Below are 21,459 nucleotides of genomic sequence, written 5' to 3' on the forward strand. Positions count from 1 at the left end.
AAGAATTTCGCCCCAGGTTTTGTGTTGTACGTCAACGTACATTGACAGCATGTCCGCTATGGTCTTGTTAAGCCTCTCTGTCAGTCCATTCGATTGCGGGTGATAAGCCGTCGTTTTTCGATGAGTTGTGCAGCTCAATTTAAAAATGTCCTCCATCATTCGTGCTGTAAATGACGTCCCTCTGTCCGTAATCACGCATGACGGGGCACCATGCCGTAGGACGATTTGGTGCACGAAGAACTGCGCGACTTCAGAGGATGTGCCACGGGGTAACGCTTTTGTTTCAGCATACCGAGTGAGATAATCTGTCGCAACTATAATCCATTTGTTCCCAGAGGACGACAAAGGGAAGGGTCCAAGAAGGTCCATTCCCACGAGGTGAAACGGTGTCTGTGGTGGTGCGATCGGCTGGAGCAGGCCTGCGGGTCTCACAGGCGGAGTCTTGCGACGCTGGCACTCACGGCAGCCTTTCACGTATCGATGTACACTTGTTGATAGTCGTGGCCAGTAATACTGTTGGCGTACTCTGGCGAGAGTTCGCGAATAGCCTAAATGTCCTGACGTGGGCTCGTCGTGGCACGCAAGGAGGATCTCGTCCCGCATTTCGGTAGGAACAACGAGTAGGAAGGCTTTGTCGCTACCACGGGCGTTTTTTTTGTAAAAAATGCCTCTTCTTAGACAAAAAGAGGACAGTTCGCGAGCAATGTGTCGAGGGACCTGAGAGTTCCGGCCTTCCAGTGAATCAATAGCTGGGCGTAATTCGTCGTCTGCCCGCTGTTTTGACATAAATTCCGAATCGCCGACTGCTCCGAGAAAGGCATCTTCATCCTCGGAGCCCCTGACAGCCTGCCCCACAGGCGCTCGAGAAAGCGCGTCGGCATCTTCATGTTTGCGCCCTGACCTGTACACAATCGTAATATCGAACTCCTGCAAACGCAAACTCCACCGAGCGAGACTGCCGGATGGATCTCTGAGATTTGCCAGCCAGCAGAGCGAGTGGTGGTCAGTCACCACTTTGAAGGGACGACCGTAGAGGTAAGGCCTAAACTTGGTCGTCGCCCACACGACTGCGAGGCATTCTTTTTCCGATGTAGAATAGTTGGTCTCGGCTCGAGAAAGAGTACGACTGGCGTAAGCTATTACATGTTCAACGCCACCGTGTCGTTGTACAAGGACAGCGCCAAGTCCGACGTTGCTGGCATCTGTATCAATTTCTGTAGCAGCGTCCTCATCAAAATGGGCAAGAACAGGGGCTGTTTGCATTCTCCGCCGTAGCTCTGTGAACGCTGCATCTTGTTCTGCGCTCCAAGTAAAAGGCACGTCATCCCGAGTGAGTCACGTAAGAGGTTCAGCTATCTTCGAGAAGTTGGCGATAAATCGGCGATAATACGCGCACAAGTCGAGGAAACGGCGTACTGCTCTTTTATCTGATGGAACAGGGAAGGCGGCGACAGCAGCAGTTTTGTCTGGATCAGGTCGCACACCATCCGCACTAATGACATGCCCCAAAAATTTCAGCTCTTCGTAGCCGAAATGGCATTTTTGGGGTTTCAGCGTGAGTTTAGCTGTGCGAATGGCGTCCAGAACCTTTCTCAGACGCTTCAGATGTTCTTCGAAGCTCTCGGAAAAGATGACCACATCATCGAGGTAGACAAGGCAGCTTTGCCACTTCAAGCCAGCGAGAACTGTGTCCATCATCCTCTGAAAAGTGGCTGAGGCAGAACAGAGGCCGAAGGGAAGAACACGGAATTCGTAAAGTCCGTCTGGAGTCACAAACGCAGTTTTTTCTCGGTCTCGTTCATCCACTTCAATTTGCCAATAGCCACTCTTTAGATCGATGGACGAAAAATACTTCGCGCGTCGTAATCTGTCGAGAGAGTCGTCGACCCGTGGAAGCGGGTAAACGTCTTTTTTCGTGACGCTATTAAGCTTCCTGTAGTCAATACAAAATCGCAGCGTTCCGTCTTTTTTCTTCACTAGAACGACTGGCGAGGACCAAGGGCTGCTGGATGGTTGAATAATCCCGTCATCGAGCATATCCTTCACTTGTGTCTGAATAGCCGCACGTTCTTTGGAAGAAACGCAATAAGGCTGCTGCCGGATGGGGCGGACGTCATCGTCGGTAATAATTCGATGCTTGGCGAGGTGTGTTTGATGGACTTTGGAAGAAGAGGCGAAGCAAGACCGAAACTCCTTTAAAAGGTCATGAAGTGCAGCCTTTCTCTTGTCTGACAGCGTCGAATTAATGTCGATGTGGTCTAGGAATTCTTCATCCTCATGCGTTTCCTCGGACGCGAAGCACTCCGTGACGTCGGCAACAGGGTCTCCATAGGCAACGGTGGTTCCGCGGAAAAGATGCCGGTGCTCGTAGTTGAAGTTCGTAACTAGTATTTGTGACTGTCCGTTACGGACACGCACAACACTTCGGGCAGCACATACACCTTGGAGTAGCAGAAGTGATAGGTTGCTTTCAGCCACCACGTCACCGTCCCGGAGGTCTTCACAAATGACTTCGATGGGAACAGTCGCTCGGGGCGGCAGCGTCACACTGTCATCAGCAACACGCAGCGCAGGTCTACGGCAGTTATCAGCGTCTCGATCTGTTGCGCCTTGAGTCGAGAAGGTCACGATGCGTTCACGGAGATTTATGATGGCACCGTATTCCCGAAGGAAGTCCATGCCGATAATCAGCTGACGTGAACAGTCGCGCAGAACGAGGCAGCTGAGCACAAACGTTGACGCACGAATTTTAACTCTTGCCGTACAGCGACCCAGTGGTGTTACAACGTGTCCTCCAGCAGTTCGAATTCGCGTTTCATTCCACGGCGTAATCACTTTCCTGAGATCTTGTGCTAGCCTCCCGCTGATAATCGAATAGTCTGCACCAGTGTCTATCAATGCATTGACCTGAAAACCGTCAATCAGCACAGGTATGTCAAGTGACACGCGGTCACTGGGTTCAGATGTGGATTTCGGCGTTCCTTCGGTACTGCGATTATTCTCTGGTTGAATGTCTTCCGTGTTGCGTGCAAGCGTCGATGGGAAGTCTTCCGCACTTTGAGTACCAGCGACCTTGCCCCCGAAGGCCGCTGCCTTCAGTTTTCCCGACGAGGGCTTGGAGAGCGTTCCCGTGCCGTCACATCGAAACGTGACCCAGTGGCTGCGGGTCTCCTCGGAGATCGTGACCGTGATTGACGTCGTGTAAAGGGTGCACGCTGTTGCGCGAGATATTCTTCGATGTCCCTCGGCCTTTGACAAATTTGGGGACGAGGTGAATTGACGGAAAATCCACGCAGGCCAAGTTGCCGGTATGGGCATTCGCGGTAAATGGGACCAGCCTCACCGCAATGATAGCAGAGGGGTCGTCTGTCCGGCGTACGCCAGATATCAGACTTGCGCGTCGGTGCACGGTGACCATCGATGTCCAAACCAGCGTGCGCCGACTGAATCGCGACTGACGGCATCATTGTCTGGATCGGGACGTATGGAGCTGTCTGAAGCGGAACGTGCGGCACTGTCTGGATCGGGACGTGCGGCTCTGGCTGGGTCGGGACTCCTTGACCAGAACGAGGCGTGGCAGATCGCAAGGCTTCCGCGTACGTACGACGGCGACTGTCAGTAGACACAGGAGCCGTTTCCAGATCAACCGACATCAGCGGAAAACGATGGGCGTGCAACACCTGTTGGACCTCGTCACGTATGACACTGGTGATAGAACCAACATCGATTGGTCTTGTCCCGTACATCTTTTCCGTTTCTTCCCGGACGACAGATCGGATGATCTCGCGAATCCATTCGGGGCTCTTGCTCCCAGGGGTGGCGAAAATTTCGGGGGTTGAGGCAGCATTCACTTGACGGTCAAACAGGGCAGACCGTTGGTGCAGTACTTGCTCCATTGTTGCCGCTTCAGTAAGGAACTCAGCAACACTCTTAGGGGGACTACGCACCAAACTAGCAAAAAGTTGTTCCTTCACACCACGCATGAGGTGGCGCAACTTTTTTTCCTCTGCCATAGCAGGATCCGCTCGCTTGAAAAGCCGTGTCATGTCCTCAACGTACATCGAGACGGTCTCGTTTGGCATCTGGATGCGTGATTGTAGTGCACGCTCCGCTCGTTCGCGGCGGTCGGGACTCCTGTAGGTCTCCAGAAGGCGACGCTGGAACTCGCGCCAAGATGTCAGAACATCATCCCTGTTCAAAAACCACGTCTTGGCACCGTCCTTCAGGCAAGTGTACACGTTCCGGAGCTTCGCGGCATCATCCCAGTAATTTATCGCGGCGACACGTTCGAACTCACTCAGCCAGTCGTCAACATCTTCATGCTGCTCTCCATGAAAAGGGCTAGGCATGAGCGGGTTCTGGACGGTGCAGTAGATCGGCGTGGAAGGTGTCCGAGCTTGCACGGGATCTTGTGTCGAAGTCATAGTCGCTGCGTCAGTGGTTGGTGTCTCAGGTGGTAAGCCTCGTTGGCGGCGGCTTACTCTGTGAACAGGAGTGTCCACGGGTGCAGGGCTTGTGTTCCGGCTGCTGGACGGGGTCTTGGGCATCGGGTGGATCGTAAGACGTTGTACCCAGCAACTCCACCAGTCTTGTCACGTTTCTTAAGACAAACTTGGTTTATTGGGTTCGTTGAGTCGACTAGCCAAGCAGCAGCTCAGACAGATCGTCTTTGTCTTCTTCCACTCCCGGATCTCACCCAAACATATCAGGTGGCAATATTCCCTTCTTCAAATTTCATTTGCAGCCTCTAATTCGAGATCTCATGGCCATATACTTCACTCACCACAAAATTTAAACTTCAGAGGAAAACCAATCTTACAGCTTCGTAATGAGTCATGTAATCCCTGTATATATTTCCATCAATATGTTATGATTATGTCCTGTGAATATATAGGTGTATATACAATCATCCCTATAACTACGTGTCACGTATTTGTATGATAGTCAAGAACTTGTACAGATGATTCACGGGGTTTTCCGGTTAGTTCCGAGCAACCTCCTTCATCACAGTTCACTTCGTAGAGATGGCAGCATGTCTTGCTGCCGCCTGGACCACGCACAACTTCGCAGTAAAAAAAAATCACCCAGAATAATCTTAGTCTATACATCGAATCTGAATATCATGAAGTAAAACTGCCTTGCCTATGATGCATAGGAAGTCAAATTCAACTTAGAGCTTGCAGACTGCTGCATAAGTTTCTATGATCGATTCCTTTTTGACAGTCCTGCGCTATTAGACTACGTGAATTTCATCACAAAGCGAGTTGTCAAAGGGAGGGGGGGGGAGGTGAGGTTCTGTGGGTTAGTAGTTGCTTTGTGGAGTCCAACTATTCAGCAGAACTGGCGCAACTGCAGTAGATTACTAATGTGTGAATACAATCATTCTCGTAACTAAATACACGAATGGCTTAGGCCGGATGCTTAGTTGAAGCGAAGGGGATGTGCAATCGGTTAGTCTGCTTGTGCTTAAGACAGCACGGTGCCGTCACATTTTCTGATTGTGTGCATGTCTACTGGCTATTTCATTGTTTTTGAGGGCATGTGAAGACGTTTTTCAAGATTATAGCAGGTATGATTTCCTTGAATTCGTTGAGGTTCAGCGCAAAAAATAATTTTGTATGAATTCAAGGATGCTGCATGGGGCAGCGGCTCGCGCTGAATGCTGCGAAGTAACAAAAACTTGCGATTATTCAGGCAAAAGAAGAGAACATGCAACAGCGCTGCTTTTTTTAAATCTATTTGCCATCACCGAACAATCTCTTCGTTCGCGATGTCATTGTTTTAACCTACACGTTGCAGCGTTTCTATGTATTCAAATTATTCACAATGTTAATCAATCACTCTCTAACATGTCTGAATGTCCGAGCTAGAGAATAATTCGTCGTAAAATGTAGCCATTGAACAATGTTTTACATAAAGTAGAAAAGGCCAGCACTGTTGAAAACAGCGACGAAAGTTGGTTCTAAGGGTAGGTGCGACTTGGTATTGTTTGTACGTGGCATAAAAGACCTTCTACTCATCAAGGAGGGCCCCTACGCCTCGTGCGTCGGTTTCAACATGGCGAAAATTATTAGCCTTAGTCTACTGGCCCTTTGTGCGTTGCTTCTTCCTACATATGGACAAGAGGTGCAACCACTATTAGCGAACCTAAAAACGGGAGGAGCAGGTGGCGGATCTGCAGGTTCGGGTTCAACATGGCTGCCCAGACCAGGTTTGGGAAGAGGTAAGCATGAAAAGAGTTTACAGTGGCAGCCCTTTACTTCGGAGCACTTTGCTTTGGAGCTTTGGAGCTTAATACGACCGTAGATATGAAACTGTCCTTGGCCACTACTGCCAATCCACCCATTATTGTACGGGAGTAACGTCGAGGAATTCTGTTCGACATTACGCCAAGCAATATGTGTTTACACCCCATGCATCACACATATCATCTGGGCCTTATTAACAACATCTATTAGCAATGATGAAACTAACACGTATGATGAACGTATCTTTCTCCTGCTAGTGATACTCAGAGGAAGCATCGGCTCGCGAGCCCGTATGCCGATACAAAAGAATGACCTAATGTTCTTATCAGCACAGACTGGACAGATTTCAGCATTTCTTTTCGCATTAAACTCAAGCAGACACAACGTGCGGTGATTGTTGCAGACATCTTCATTGTTCAGGTTGTCACTGTAAAACAATATATTTGGAGATGATTTTTTCAACTTAAATAAAATGCTCATCTATTTGTAGATCAGCAACATGTGTGATGTCAAAGCCTCTAACGGGCACTTCCAAAAATAGTTTGGCCACTTACAAAGTATAGACTATATGCAGCAATATATAAAACACAGTATGGTTATATCTTTTTTGAAAGTGTGTCGGGACGTAACAAAAGCAGATCCAACAGTTCCTGCCAGTGGTTATGGGAACACTGACCGCTGTCTTAACTGACAAAGTAGCTCTTAAGCCCAGTTGGTTAAATGCAGCAAACGTTGTAACAGCAGTAGCAGACAGGGACATTCAAGACACGCTTTAAAATGAAGAAGTGGGGCATGGGCTTGCAGCATGGCCCTAGAGATTTAGAGAAAGAGAAGAACGAGGCAGGAAAATGTGGAGCAAGCCCCCATCGAGTAAACGTAATGTTCCCGACTTACGACTAATATTTGTTGCCGACATCCAAAACCCCAAATTTTAAGAAGCAAGGACCCGTGGTTGTAGGTCAGGAACACAGCATTTTCTCAATGGGCCTAGCTCTGTATTTTTTCACTTCGTTTTTTTCTTTCTCTGGGTCTCTCGGGCTTCGCCCCAAGCCCATACCCCACATCTTTATTTTCAACAGATACAAAGGAATTAGCAATAATTTTCGCCCCAAGCTTTATTCTCAGAAAAAAAATCTATACCTAGATTCTAACAAAAAAAATCAACACACAAGTAAACTCCCTGTGTTCAGAAAGTCCAATTCAAATGCAGGCAGCACGTGTGTAATAACTAAAGCCCGCTGACTCACCTATTATTGGGCCTCGCCATGGATTGCTTTCAGCAATCTCACGAGCACTTTATACTCCATTCTTACAAACAAAAATGTGCTCTTTAAAAAAATCTTTGCACAATCACCATAATGCACTGCCGTGTCAATGTCCCCATGTTTGCTGCATTCCTGCTCTTAGCATATCAGCTTGCCACTCCAGAATTCGCCCGACTGTGTCCCTGTTTTTCGTTGTCATTCTGATAGCACTTTCCTGCATGCATGGTATAACTACCATATGCGAGGTTTACAGTTGAGAGAGACAAAATGTTGTGCTGTTCTTACCCTAATTTTATTTTTCATTGATCCTCAGTTGTTTTATAGAGGCTATGGTGGTCAGATACTGATCCAGAATAGCAGAGCTCAAGTCCAGTCACGCCTTTTGATTGCTTTTTATTTGTCGCCTTTTGTAAGAGGCGGAATACGAGGGGCTCGTGTGCACATACTAAGGTGCTCGTTAACAGACCACAGGCAAGCGACAGCTATACAGCCCTACATATGGAGCATCTCAAACGAAATCGTACTTTGGTCACGTAAAACACCTGAATCAAGGGCTTTTTTCTCTCTCAGTGGCTTTTCAGTCACCGAGAAAGCAAAAAAAAAAAAACTTTTATGCATTACGGTTTTTCACAAGAAATGGTAAAGCAAGCACACTTCGATATATGCCCGTATATTTACTGATCTACCTCAAGATATCTTTTCAACTAGTTCGAGAAAGCACTGGAAGATGTTATTCTTTGAATCATGAAATGTAATTTGTTATTCTGAACCACTTCTAGGAAATATGACAGTGGTCTCTTTTCTGTTCTTCTTTAATTTACGGCCGATGAACGAGCATTTGTTTCAGTGATTAACCTGTTCGCTGGAGAACGTTAGGAAAAAATTTAAAATGAATGTACGAATAAACTTTCTTTAGAGCCCCGCCATTTCCTTCAGACGAGGCGTACATATATAAGAAAAACATTACCATATATATCTTGTATATCACCAAGAACTGCGATTAGTGTTTGTTTATTCACGTACTCCGAGAACCGCCTTTTTGAAAGCATGCATGAAAAGCTGCTTTTTATAACGTCAATATGAAACGTGGATAGTTCTCTTACTACGTTGTACTTAGCCGTGTACTTTGCCATCCTGGGTACAATGGCGTCCGGGCTCTTAATGCTTGTGTAACGGATGTTGCCTGCCCTCCTCAAAACTTGATCTTGTTGCTGAATAAAATATCTATTTCAATATGAATAGCTTTATTAGGTGGGGCCGTTGTCTCATCGCTGTAACCGGCTTTCCCGGGCCTATGCACACAAGCCTTGGCAGCCCCGGACAGGCCCGTTTCTCTGTACTCTTTCTAGATGTGAATTTTGAAGGGAACACAAATATAATAAAATTATAAGTTATTATTATCAATATTATTATTCGCAATGTTTATTATCATTGGTCACTGACAAAAGTTTTTCAATTCCAGGTTGCCGGCGACGTCGGGAAATTGTGAAGAGGTGTGTGAGCAGCAGCTGTGGCGAATACAAATGCTCGGATCTCCACCGCTTCCGCCAGAGAGTGTGTACAGCTGACTGCCAAACCGGGTGCTTCTGCGCATGGCCCTTCTTTAGAAACAATGACGGACGTTGCGTGCACTTCTGGCAGTGCTATACTTACAGACGTCCCAGACGGCCAGCACTGTCTGGTAGCATAGGCGGCGCAGTCGGACCGCAGCCTGGCGTGGACCAGGGTGATGGTGTATCGGGTGCTGGGTGGCCCACCACACAAGGCTTTGGGCCTGGTGGTGCCTGGGGCGGCCCAAGTGGCGTACCGAGCAGTGGCTGGGGCTCAGCATATGGGCAATATCCCGGTGCCTGGGGTGGAGCGGCATATCCTCAATATCCTGGTGGCTGGAGCTCTCCAGTCGGTAGTGGGGTTTTTGGAGGGGGCAACGGCGGTTTCGCAGTTGGCAGCGGAGGCCTCGGAAGTGGCCCCGGTAGTTTGGGAGTTGTGAGCGGTGGCGTCGGAGGTGGCAACAGTGGCTACGGAATCGGTAGTGGCAGCTTCGGAGTTGGTGGCGGTAGCAGCGGGGTTTTGGGGAGTGGAGCCGGTATCAGTGGAGGCACAAGCGGTGGCCTCGGCAGTATTACTGGCAGTGGGGCTTTCGGAACTGGCAACGTGGGCGCAACCAATGTCAAAGTTCAAGGTTGATGAGCAACCGCATTTATGAGTCCAGTGACCGTCACGAGCGATTCTTTCAGCGAGTTGTAGTGCTACATAAAATAAATGATGTTGTGGTGCAGCGTAAAATAAACGTGTTTCAAAAGCCTCTTTTTTGTCGTCTGAAACTGTATCAATGCAAGATTCTCAAGTGGAAAACGACCAGGGTCTTGAATTCAGCTGAGATTTTAAGCAAAACAATATATCGTGAATATCATTGAACATGATGTACGGGGGAACCCGGTTGCGAAATAAAAAAAAAAGAATAATGACGAGGTAAAATACTAAAAGCTAGCTTCAAAACTAAAGTGCGAATTTCCAACATAGTTAGACAATAGAGGAAATGAGTATATACACCATGTTTTAACACAATTCTGCAGTACATTTGAGTGTTGTGTGGTCGTTTCACTAAACGTGCGCTTTTATTAGCCACTGCGCTTATGCCATAATCGGTAGCGAGGAGTCGTAAGTTCTACGCCTTGTGACGAACCTTTTCCTTCTATCTCTAGAAAATGTTATTGAATATTTTATAACGTCATATACATGACAAAAATACTTCAGTAGAGATGTAGAGGACACGGCTAAAACACTTCTGCGTTAGAATTGTATTTAGGCAAGTACTGCTGTTTAGTATAGCGGTTAATCAAGACTGGGTTATCACACGTAATGGTTTGAAGGGGGCTCTAGCTATCACCTGCTGCTAATTTGGTGACTGATGCGTTGTGGGAAAGGGGCTCTTTGTAGTCTTATCCGATTTATTTGCAGCCCCAGCGCCACACTACGCGGCTCTGCTTGTGAGTCCTGGAACCACTGTATCAGCCTCCTCGTTGGCCATAACAAGTGCGAAGGCGCCCAGTCAATAGGCAGAAAGCTGTCACCATGAAACTAAAACAGAATCAGTAGTGCTTTCAAGGAAAAGTACCTGTCTGTGTAATTTAAAACAGAGATCGTTTAAAATCACAGTGACCACAATGAAAGCCATTGTAAGAGGAATGCAAATATCCTGAGTCAATTCTCATTTTTCTCATACAAATCTAGCAGCATGGCTCCCTCAGAGTACTGCTTCATTGCTCAGAGTAGTTCATTGCTTTTCACTGGAGTAGACCCCCGAGTGACCCTGTAGGAACATTCTTCTTCCTTCTCCAAGTATGTGCTGTCGAGCACTTACTTCCAGGTTTCCGAATATTCTTAAAAACCCGAAAACAATATTAATAGAGAGTTCTGGTTTATGTTAATAGGTCTGTTGAGTCCGTAAAATCCCTGAAAACAACTTTACTTAAGAAAGAGTGAACTAACCATCAAAATCGCAATAAAGATAACTTGTTGACTTCCCGCACAAGTAATGAGTAGCTCGGATAGCTGTGATACTTCGTGGAGCAGATGTCAACCACGCACTTTTTTTACGTGACCTTTGAGATCCGCTTCAGTAAACTGTGAAATTGTTGGTTTGGGTTCAGGTTGGGAGTTATCTCGAAAACATATATTGGAACATAAACTCACCTATAGAGAGGGTAATTAACTTCCATATTACCTAGGAAAAACAATCGAGTTGCTTTAAGGAGTGAAAGCAAGAACGAAACAATTATTCGTTCTTTCAAATAATAAAAACAGCGAGGAAGCTTCTTTCGTTCGTTATTTCATTCGAACTGTCAACTTTCCTGCCATTTTTCTTAATCAAATCTCTATAAACTCTTAGCGAAAGCTAAGAGACGCTTATTTGAAGCCTACAAGCAGGTGGAGTCGTTTCGCCATCTGGCGGATCTGATCCCCATCACACACTTTTTTGTTTGTTTGGCCTCTGAAATCAGCTCCGGGAGTACGTGAGGTACCAAAGTGAGCCAGGCAATGCGCAGCAAGGTCCTTCGCCGCAAGATCCTTTCGGCGCAAGATACACCTAGTCGGACATTTCTATTCTTTGTGCAAGTAAATCGATGGCTGGTTTATGTAGGCGCTACCACATCTATGAAGATGTCACGCATCACTATCAACACGTGTTTCTTCATAGTACAGTGAATGCGCCTTAATTGTGAGCATGTAGAACAACGCACATCCATCAATATTTGGCGGGCATTTACACTCTCGAGAAAGCAAAGGTAGACTGAACTGTGAGCGCCTAGTTTGGGCTTCGAATCTTTCAATTTGGCATACCGGCCCATCTGCCCAATGTGGGAGTAGCCAAAGATAACATGTACCCTATATACAAAACATCTACGGCAACCGGATGCTTTTTTTATGTGTGTATGTTGCTTCAGAATTGTATCTCTGTTCACCTTTCGTCTGTTGCTTGCTAACTGTTCTTTTTTTACCAGAACCTAACCTATTCAAAGCAAGTAACAGACAAAATGATTTTATTGCACAAGTAATTATACTGGTTTTTAAGAAACACTGCAGCCGGCAGTGGCTCGGACTGCAATTTGCTAAGCTAGCGCCAGAGACGACTAGATACGTAACAAGAAAACCACAACGAAGCTTTTAATTTTTTTCCTTCTATGTGACCCATTAAACAATAGACTCGTTCACAAATTCAGTATTTTTATCTGAAGGGCATGGCATTCGTATTTGTTTAAGTAATTTGACATTTTCTATCAATCACCGCCCACAGAATTGCCCTTACGAAAGGTACAGCCGAACATTTATAGGAAGGGAACAATGTTTCCCACAAAGAAGAAAAGGCAGCAACTGTAGAAAGCAGTGGCAAAGACATTGGCGGAAGGTACATGGGGCTTGGTATTGTTTAAACGAGTAATAAAAGCCCATCGAGTGGTTTACAAAGGCTCCGTATTATCGCACGTGTTCTGTGCAACATGGCAATAATTTTCAGCGTTAGCCTGCTGGCGCTTTGTGCGTTGGTCTTGCCTACAAACGGACAACAAGCGGAACCGCAATTGGCGAGCGTAAAGACGGGAGGTGGAGGTTTGGAACCACAAAACCCGTGTACACAGTTGCTGCCAGGACCAGGCAGAGCTCCAGATTTGAGAAGACGTAAGAAAGTGCATGTTTCTATCATCTTAGTCAGATAACAGTCAGTCAGGTTAGTTACTCCCCATGCAAGTGGTAGTCACAATCATATTGTCTTGTTGATGACATGAAAATGAGTTCAACCAGCATTCCATAGCGTTTTATTGTAAATCTTTCTTCTGGCACTTTGGTCTCTCACTTTAAAGTCCAAGTATACCGAAGGCTGTGGTGAGGAATGAAAATGAAACTTGCATATGAAGTGCTTGTCTCCTTAATTAAAGTGACTATTGGTGGTAAGTTTAAGCAGATAGTAGTAGTACACAGGAACAGTCATTATTGACACTGAGTTACGACAAGTTCATCAACTTTGTGTGCTTCATAGAAGTTTATACAACAAAACGTTAGCGTGCACACTTTTCTCGTTCATTTCGTTATCACAGTGCCTTAATTACGACGTTTTGTTAACTACAAATTCGAAACAACGCCACCTTTTCACCAGACGCATAAAATCTTTGCTTATTTGCACATATATCAGCTTTGGTGTCTGCATCCAGCGCAACGAAAAAGGGAGATAATAAGTAAACTTCGATACTGAAAGCGCATTATTTTACCGATTTATTCTTCGAATGTGTACGTGGCTTTCCTGCAACTCTTTTCAAGATGTGCAGAGACGTTCACTTTGCGTTATGTTGACGCACGAATAAGAAGTTTTGAACTCTTCAGAGAGCCCAAAACGTGGTGGTGGGACCCGCATTGTTTTTCTCCCCATAAGTAAGGCCCACAGTCGAGCCTCCACCATGACGATGGTGGGTCGATCAAGTTCTTTGATTAACTTACTGAGTTTGGTAATATTTACATGGAGGCATGTTTCATATAAATATTCACTTACAAATCTTACGTTGACATCTGTTCAATCAGCTTCTTGCGTACGTGTCATTTTGTCACGCAGATTTTTTAACGCGTTTACGGATCTTCTCAAAATGCCAAAGTTTTCTATTTTTCGACAGTGTGAAGAACGTTTATCAAAGCACACACTATAACAAGATGGCGTGATTTGTCCCAACTTTAGGTATGTGGAAATCAGGAAGACCAGTGGAACGTTTCAAGTAACATTACTCTCAAAACGTACAGGTAGATTCCTTCAGCATTAAGTAAAATCGAAGACCTATGTTCGACCTATACCATTTTCTGTGTCTTGATTTTTATGTAGGCACCTACTTCTATGAATAAGCGTTTAAAAATCTACTAGAAATGATGACTATTCCACGTTTAGAAAGTGTTGCATGTAAGTGATGCGATTGTGTTCATAAAGCTTCACGCTAAACTTCACTAATCCGCGATATCAAATTTCAGGTTGCCCACGCGGTAAGGTCTACAAGGAGTGCGTGAGCAGCACCTGTGGCGAGTACAAATGCAAGCACCTTTACCGATTTCGAGAGAGGAAATGCACAGCTGACTGCCGGTCTGGTTGCTTCTGTGCATGGCCTTTCTTCAAGAACAATGACGGACGCTGTGTGCCATTCTGGCAGTGCTACACCTACACATTTGGCAGATGGTTCGGACGACGTCCTTCAGTTGGCAGGAACCAAGGCGGTGAACAACCTGGCAGCTCGAGCTCAGCTACTGGACCCGGCCCTTCTGGTGCAGTGTCAGGACCGCAGCCTGAGATTTCCAATAGCGTGGTTAGCCAGTTGCCTGGTGCGTCAGTCCAACTGGCTGGTCAGAGGCCTGGTAGTCAACCAACCGTACCAGGATTGCAGTCTGAAGGCGGTTGGAACAGCATGAATGGCTTAGATAATGGAGTTTGGAGCGGTGGGCCTGACGAATACCTTGGAAGAGTTTGGGGGGTGCCGACGCCAGGATATGCTAATCGTTGGAGCTTCAGCAATGGCAATGTAGGTTCTGGAAGTATGGATGGCAACTTCTTAGGTGTGAACAGTGGCCCCTTAAATGGTATTGGTGGCGCCTACGGGAATGGAATTGGTGGCATCGGAAGCGTAACCGGGGGCTTTGGAAGTGGCAGCTCGGACTTCCCAAGTGGTAATACAGGCTTCGTAAGTGGTGCTGGCGGCATCCCAAACGGCAATAACGGCATTGGAGGAGGAAACAGCATTTTCGGAAGTGCCGGAATGGGCCTCTCAAGTAGAAATACGGGCTACGGGACCGGCGTTGTTGGAGCTGCCGCTGGCAACATGGGGTACTCGTCCAATGATCTCGCAGTAGGTCTGGGTGGCGTCACAAGTAGCAGCGGAGTTTTTGGACCTGGTAACATTGCCCCAGGCAGTGCCAAAGGGCTTGCATAGAGCAGCGCATGGGAATGTCACTTCTGTTTGTGTTGCAAAGGCTCCAATATATGATAACAAAACTGGCAAGAGATTTGGCCCGCTATAAAATAAAGCACGTGATTACTTCAACATGTGTGTTAAAAAGTAATGTTTTTGATTACTAAACGTCTGGAAATATATTGTTCTAGTAAAGAAAACGAAAAAAGTTGTGCTCTATAGCTTTCGTTTTAAAGTCTTTGTTCGGATGAGGATGGTGACTATTCATACATCGCCAACGCTCTCGAAGAAAAGATGTATTGCTCTATCAGGGAAGCAGACACTGCATCTCTCTTTTCGTAAAACAAAAAAATATTCATACCTACTGTTCTCGCCCCATTATGGTTTCATTGCGAACAAGAAAAAAAGTACAATTTTTGCAGACACCCTGTACAGCATAGTATAGGGATGTCGAACAAGCCCGAGTGGCCCAATCTTGGATGAACAGAGTGGACAAGCAACTCTATAAGGCTAAGAGGGGGCGTCGCTGAGGACCAGCTCCAGCTCTGAGGACCAGCTCCAGCTCTTGGAAAGGGCTCGGCCATCGGTGGCTAGCGACGGCTACCAGTCATGAGGAAGTCACCCATCTCTGGGCGAAGAGAATACGCGCCTGGTTGCACAATAAAGCTACATTATCTTTGTGAGTTACACAGAAGCTGATGAAACTTCCAGGTAATCAAGGTTGATGTCTGCTAAAAGTAGCTTGGAGCTGAAACTTCGATGCATCCTGCCATGCTGCACATTGAAGTACCGTATACTCATGACAGCTTCTTTGTGCTGTTTCTATTGAAATACTAATGTTGATTCTGGTGTAAGTGTTACAAGCAGAGAGCTAAAAGCATCTGTTTCCGGCCACGAGTTTTCTCTACACAGCTAATCAAAACAATTCGATGTACCAGAGGCCGAGACACCGGCGCAGCCCGCAGGCAAGAACACACACTGTGGAAGCAGCGTGTAATAAAATACGAAGGCACACTTGAACACACGTGTATGCACTATACGAAGATTTCGGCAAACGTCATTGTCTAACTTTTATTTGCAAAATCATGTTTGCAGTGTGGCTCAAGCAATTATACCCATTTGTATCACATCAGTAAATGACGTCGTTATGATTTATGTATGATACCTAAAGGAGCAAGAATAAAATTACGGAGTTATTTTGCTCCTGCTTCCGAGTCTGCGAACTATAGGAACGAAAGTAGAAAGCATTGACACGAAATAGGAATGAAGACAAGTTAGGACTGCTTCGTTACAGCATGATGCCGAACTCATGTGCTAACTGTTGATTTTCATTACCAATGTTACGCCTTGAGAACTCGTGGGCTTACACTATGATTAGGGTGATGTAGTTGCGCTGCTAAGCACGCTCTTACAGAAGAGTTTGTGCCCAAACTCTTATTGTGACGACTGATTGAAAAAATATTGGTTGCGCTGCGGATGGGGTCAGCCGTTTGGAGTATCGTTTGACCACTTTGATGCCTCTTAGAGTACCGTTAGGGATGGACAGACAGACAGACAGACAGACAGACAGACAGACAGACAGACAGACAGACAGACAGACAGACAGACAGACAGACAGACCAAAATTTTCGCGTCGAAGGTCCCTATGAAAGACTATCGTTTTCAAAAGATTTACTATTCGCATCGCTACGCCATGTGTAAAGCAATACCACTTTATGGGAAGTCTTGTGAAGAGTGGCCTTACCAAGGGAAGGAGGGGGGGGGTAACGTGTTCGAGCCCACTCGTATTTTTCAATTTTGAATGTGTACCAAGCAAAAAAAAAAAGAACATGCGCGAGGATAAATGAACGCTTTGGATCATCAATACTTTGCGAGCAAAACCAACCAATCACTGAGAAATACATATTTTTAAGGGATTCGTACATACTTTATGCATTATAGACACAGGTTCCCAACACTTTGAACGTCACATTTACGTAGGCCTCACATCGACGTAAGCCGCGTCCTCCAACTTGCGAACTACTGAACGCATATAATGTCACGACAATGGGTGCAATATCCGCAACAGCTGCTTCTCAAAACAGCAGAGGGAGAGATCTGCTTACGCATTCTCGCCGTCGCAACGACATTGCTTCCGAACCTGCAATGATAGTTCAACGTTACTTGCGAGTGCGACGTAAGCACAGGTAATGCTAAATAAAAAGAAAACTATATGAGCAGAATAATTGCACCTATTCCTAAATAAACCTACTTTCTTTTCGGTGGCTCAGCAGTTGGAGACGCTAACTCCGTGGTGTTTAAAAGTGATAAAAAATAATGCTGAAAATAAACGGAAAGTTGACACTCTTAGAATAGCAGCAAAAAACAAGCATCGCGAGGGGAGAGGACAATGCAAAAATACAAAGGGGAACTCGAAATGCAATGGTTAATTTTACTAGCGAGAGTATATAAACAGGGCATAAAACAATGCAAATAACCATTGTGCGCCAGGACAGCACGGCGGTAGCTAAATTATCTATCATTTACGTTGTGTGCCTGAGACAAATATATGGAGAGGGCAAAAAGAATGGCAGAGAGGTTAAAGATGTTTGCGCTTGGTTGGCTGCGCTTCACGAGGGGTAGGGGAAATGCAGAGTAATATAACTGACAAAGAAAAAAAGAATCATAAAAAGACGAAAAAGCAATATAACTATTAGTGTGAACAGACGCACCTAAGCGTATTCAGCGGGTAAAACATTTTTATTTCTAAGACAAGTTATGGTCTGTTTTATGGCCGATCCCCCTTGTGGGTGGTGCGAGGCATATAAGGGCCAACCAATCAACCAACAAACCTTAAGGCAAGGTGTCTGCAGGACCAACGCTGGCAGTTTAGCTACGCTCGTAGAATTCAGTGGGGCTTTCGGACCTTTGGGCACAGACAATGTCCTGGTCCAAGGTGTCAAGATTTTTTTATGGTGGCAACCTTCCGTTGGGATACTCAAGTTCGGCTCCTAGAACCCATTGTTTAGTTTGGAAGGATAGACAGCAGCATTCGATTTTCTCAATCGCTTCCCCACACTGTATACCACTGGTACGCGTGACAGAAATTGACTGAACGAAATGTGGCTGAGCGAAACATCTCAGTGACGTCATTCACGGTCGTTTCCCGGACTCAAGCTGGGGGGTTTATCGACAGCATCGTAATGCTATCTGGGGGACAGTAAAATAATGCATAACCTCTCAGCGCAACAAGTCCAACGTCGGTGTTTGTACTGGCGCCCTTGGTTGTGAGCAAAAAATCCCCATCTCTTCCTTTACTGAAAGTTCGAGGAAGCTGCGAATAAAATACTCTTAGACACAAGGACACATATAGAAATCAGTCTTGATTTTATTAATGTTACCATATACTTACACTACCAGATCGTACACCTATCCTGGGGAAGTAGAGCTAATTTAGATCGTATATTATTGCGATGCCCCTCGTTACTGGGTAGCAATCAAGTGAACCCGGCTAAGGGGTGTTTTGTCATCAGAAGCCCACGACGTGGTGGTAAGGCAGCCTATTTGCCTAAATGGGCAAGTAGTGGGCATCTCCCAGTACTAGTTGCAGTAGTCGTATCTCCCAGTACTACAAATAATGTTGCATTAAGCATCCCTATGAATGTGATGTAGCTGGAGAAGTCTCTTTAACGCAGTTCATGATGATTGACTAAAGCGTAGAATCACTGGCAGGCGTCAAAAAATGTCTATGGAGCAAGGAGTCGCTACCATAAAGTCCCGCACCTTACCAAGTGTTCAGACATACCTATCAATCAGTAGCAGCTGAAATATCTAAAAAGCGAAATGCTGCGTCGGTTCGAGTGTTGACCTACGAAGGAGTAGTCATTCCTTCACCGATTCGCGAAAAGAAAATTATGACACAGTGGGCACTTAAAAACTGTGTTTGAAGTAGGTACTCAATGATACATTGAAACGGTGCGTGTTACGTGCAGAATCACGTAGAAATATCACATAGCACATGGGCATCTGGCAATCAGCTCTTTTCGAAAGGCGACCGCTGTTGCTGGCATCGAACTCTCTACATTCGACTCCATGGCAGAGCACCTGCAAAATCACTGTGCCGGCGTAGATCAACAATATTTGAATATTGGTTAACTATTTGAGATTAGAAAAAGTCCTAACACCATGTCTGAGCATGATACTTGTCCGTCACTGCAGAAATGAGTCAGTGGTGTCACGCTTCTGATTCTGCTCTTAATAATGCACCACAGACTCATTTATCTGGCTCTCTTTCCGTATTCTCGTATGACTTGTATCACATGAAAATGGCAGCGAGTGCGTCTGAATGCCACCAGGCAGATCGCTATCTGGTTGCGCTCAATTGGGTCATAGTTTCGTAAGCGTTTTGATTATTATATAGCGAATCGTCCACATAAACGCTGCGTCATGCACAATTGCTTTAGGTACAAAGCATGCGAAGGAGAAAAAAAACGCAGACTAACAATGTCTGCAATTCTATGTGTTGCTGTTCACGAAACACAACACAAAAACACGCGAGATGGTGTCTTTATTGTGTGAAAACCCAATGCCCGTGGCAGCGCTTCAGTAAAAGACTGCTCTCTTACCTACCTGCGTAATGAATGAAGCCACAGAGTGAGCTATTGTTTATTAAGAAATGTCTTACTTTCGGAGTACGCACTGAGAAGCACGTGAACGCAAGTAAATCTGAGAAAGAGGACAGCTTTTACACTTTAAAGGATGACCTGTCACAAGCTGTATAATGCGAGTTTTGCTGCCTGCGAAGTGCTGCCCAGAAGAAAGGAATTTCGGGGACGGCATACTTTGTTGTTTGACGAATTGTTGCAACGCATGCCGGCTGCGCGGTTGATAGTGAGCGCGAAAGGCAGCTTCACGGCAGCCACACGGCAGCTTCAATATGCACACAGTCGCGGCTTTATATACTCTGGTTGTAGTTCTTCCGCATGTAATTACGCTGTCCGCTAGGGCGACAGAAACACCTACACCAAGTTTGACATTGCCACGTGGTAGTGAGACAAGTAATGGCCCACGGAGCAATGCGGAGTTTCCGGGTGGCCGTCTTCCAAAACCTGCATTGACCGGTGGTGAGTTGGGGCCTGGTGGCAGCTTGCCAAGTTCTACTAAGAATGGTAAGGCACCGCATGGCGCGTGTTCCATTCTTCGGCATTTCTGGGAATGCCCTCTTTCTGAATCAAAATCATTTTTCTCACTTCTAATGTGAATGCGTAATTGGAATATGGATGTCAAAAAAGTATAGTTGGAGAAAAGCCAAATTGCAGCCGGCAGGGAAAGAACTTCCGGTGATTCGAGTAATGTAGGGTAGGCCCCTGGTGACGAAATTGTCTTTTCACGCTGGTTCATTTATTTTTCACATACACATCAAAATTACTAAAGATGCATAAAAAGTAAAACTAACACACCCTTCGCCTTCCTTGCTCTCGTTTTGGGTGGTTTGCTTTAGGATTGTGGTTAAAAAAGAAACAAGCCCTAAAAAATTTGCTTCTTTCATTGAATGAACAAGAGGAGGTCAATTTTATGACCCCTTTTTGTTTATTAACCACCCCTGTAATGAGAACTAACATAACTTTTTTGTTCTGAATACGAGTCATTTAAACTAAAATGCCTCTTTTTTCGATCTATCATTGCAAGGGTCTGGTTCTGGCCGACTGGATATCGTAATGTAGTATGCATGAGATCATCGGTCAGCTGCCACCTCGTAAATAGAATACGTGTTTCGTAATGCCAGTAGGCAGAGAAACACATTCCCCTTTCCTACACGCCGTTATGGCTGCTGGCGGCGCTGACTCACACGCAAGTGTCTCTGAGTGCCGCTAGTTGCCATGTCGTATAGCTCAGTCGATAGAGCATTGGACGCGTTACTCGATGGTCGCAGGTTCGGCCTCTGTCTGCAGCGAGTTGTCTTTTCTTCCAGTTGACTTGTTTCACATTTACATCATAAATACTACAAATAGATCCTATACACATCTTTTGAATTTTTTGTGTTTCCTAGTAACCAGTGACTTAGAATCGGAGAGATTGACGTAGTTGAAGAAGCTGACGTTTTGCGCGAGCTGCCAGTCATATGGCTTGGTGGTCTCATTGAGGCATCGGACAACCATTCTCGCCTCAATTTCGTGCACACGCTTCTAAGCATTGCATCGAAAACATTGCCTGATTAGCGAGCTGTTATAATACAGCTAGATATTATGAAAAAAAAAGGTGTGAGCTTTGCAAAAAAAAAAAAAAAATAAGGCGGACAAAAATGGCCAAGAAAGTTAGATGGTTTCAGCTTTAAGATAAAGTAGCAATTAAAGTGGAAGCATGCTTCTCAGCTGAATCCAAACCGGGCATATTTTCTGAAACCACATCTTTGTGCTTTCTAATCTAAGCTCGAAAATACTAAAGTAAGTCTAAATACTGATAGATTGTCTTATATAGTGTGCAATTGACCAGGTGAGGTAGGTGTTTTGCATTAAGTTATTAGGCAGACGC

The 21,459-nt window shown here is 45.6% G+C and overlaps 2 protein-coding genes across 2 annotated transcripts; both read left to right on the plus strand.

The window, feature by feature from the left end:
• Positions 1 to 5,929: 5,929 nt before the first annotated feature.
• Positions 5,930 to 9,820, plus strand: LOC119179599 (uncharacterized). Its single transcript, XM_037430716.2, has 2 exons — positions 5,930 to 6,223; positions 8,976 to 9,820. Exons 1-2 carry the CDS (start codon positions 6,058 to 6,060, stop codon positions 9,698 to 9,700), a joined length of 891 nt encoding a protein of 296 aa, XP_037286613.2. The 5' UTR covers positions 5,930 to 6,057; the 3' UTR covers positions 9,701 to 9,820.
• A 2,591-nt stretch (positions 9,821 to 12,411) lies between these two features.
• Positions 12,412 to 15,081, plus strand: LOC119179584 (uncharacterized). The gene is made up of 2 exons (XM_037430696.2): positions 12,412 to 12,691; positions 14,021 to 15,081. The coding sequence occupies exons 1-2, from the start codon at positions 12,514 to 12,516 to the stop codon at positions 14,968 to 14,970; spliced, it is 1,128 nt and encodes a 375-aa protein (XP_037286593.2). The 5' UTR covers positions 12,412 to 12,513; the 3' UTR covers positions 14,971 to 15,081.
• The last annotated feature ends 6,378 nt before the right edge of the window (positions 15,082 to 21,459 follow it).

The sequence above is a fragment of the Rhipicephalus microplus genome, chromosome 7 (assembly GCF_043290135.1).
Source record: "Rhipicephalus microplus isolate Deutch F79 chromosome 7, USDA_Rmic, whole genome shotgun sequence".
NCBI lineage: Eukaryota > Metazoa > Arthropoda > Arachnida > Ixodida > Ixodidae > Rhipicephalus > Rhipicephalus microplus.

Excerpts from the sequence above, each read along its gene's own strand:
- LOC119179599 (XM_037430716.2), top strand. The coding sequence starts at position 6,058 with ATGGCGAAAATTATTAGCCTTAGTCTACTGGCCCTTTGTGCGTTGCTT. Across the intron at positions 6,224-8,975 it reads CAGACCAGGTTTGGGAAGAG|GTTGCCGGCGACGTCGGGAA; the intron begins GTAAGCATGAAA and ends TTTCAATTCCAG.
- LOC119179584 (XM_037430696.2), top strand. The coding sequence starts at position 12,514 with ATGGCAATAATTTTCAGCGTTAGCCTGCTGGCGCTTTGTGCGTTGGTC. Across the intron at positions 12,692-14,020 it reads AGCTCCAGATTTGAGAAGAC|GTTGCCCACGCGGTAAGGTC; the intron begins GTAAGAAAGTGC and ends ATCAAATTTCAG.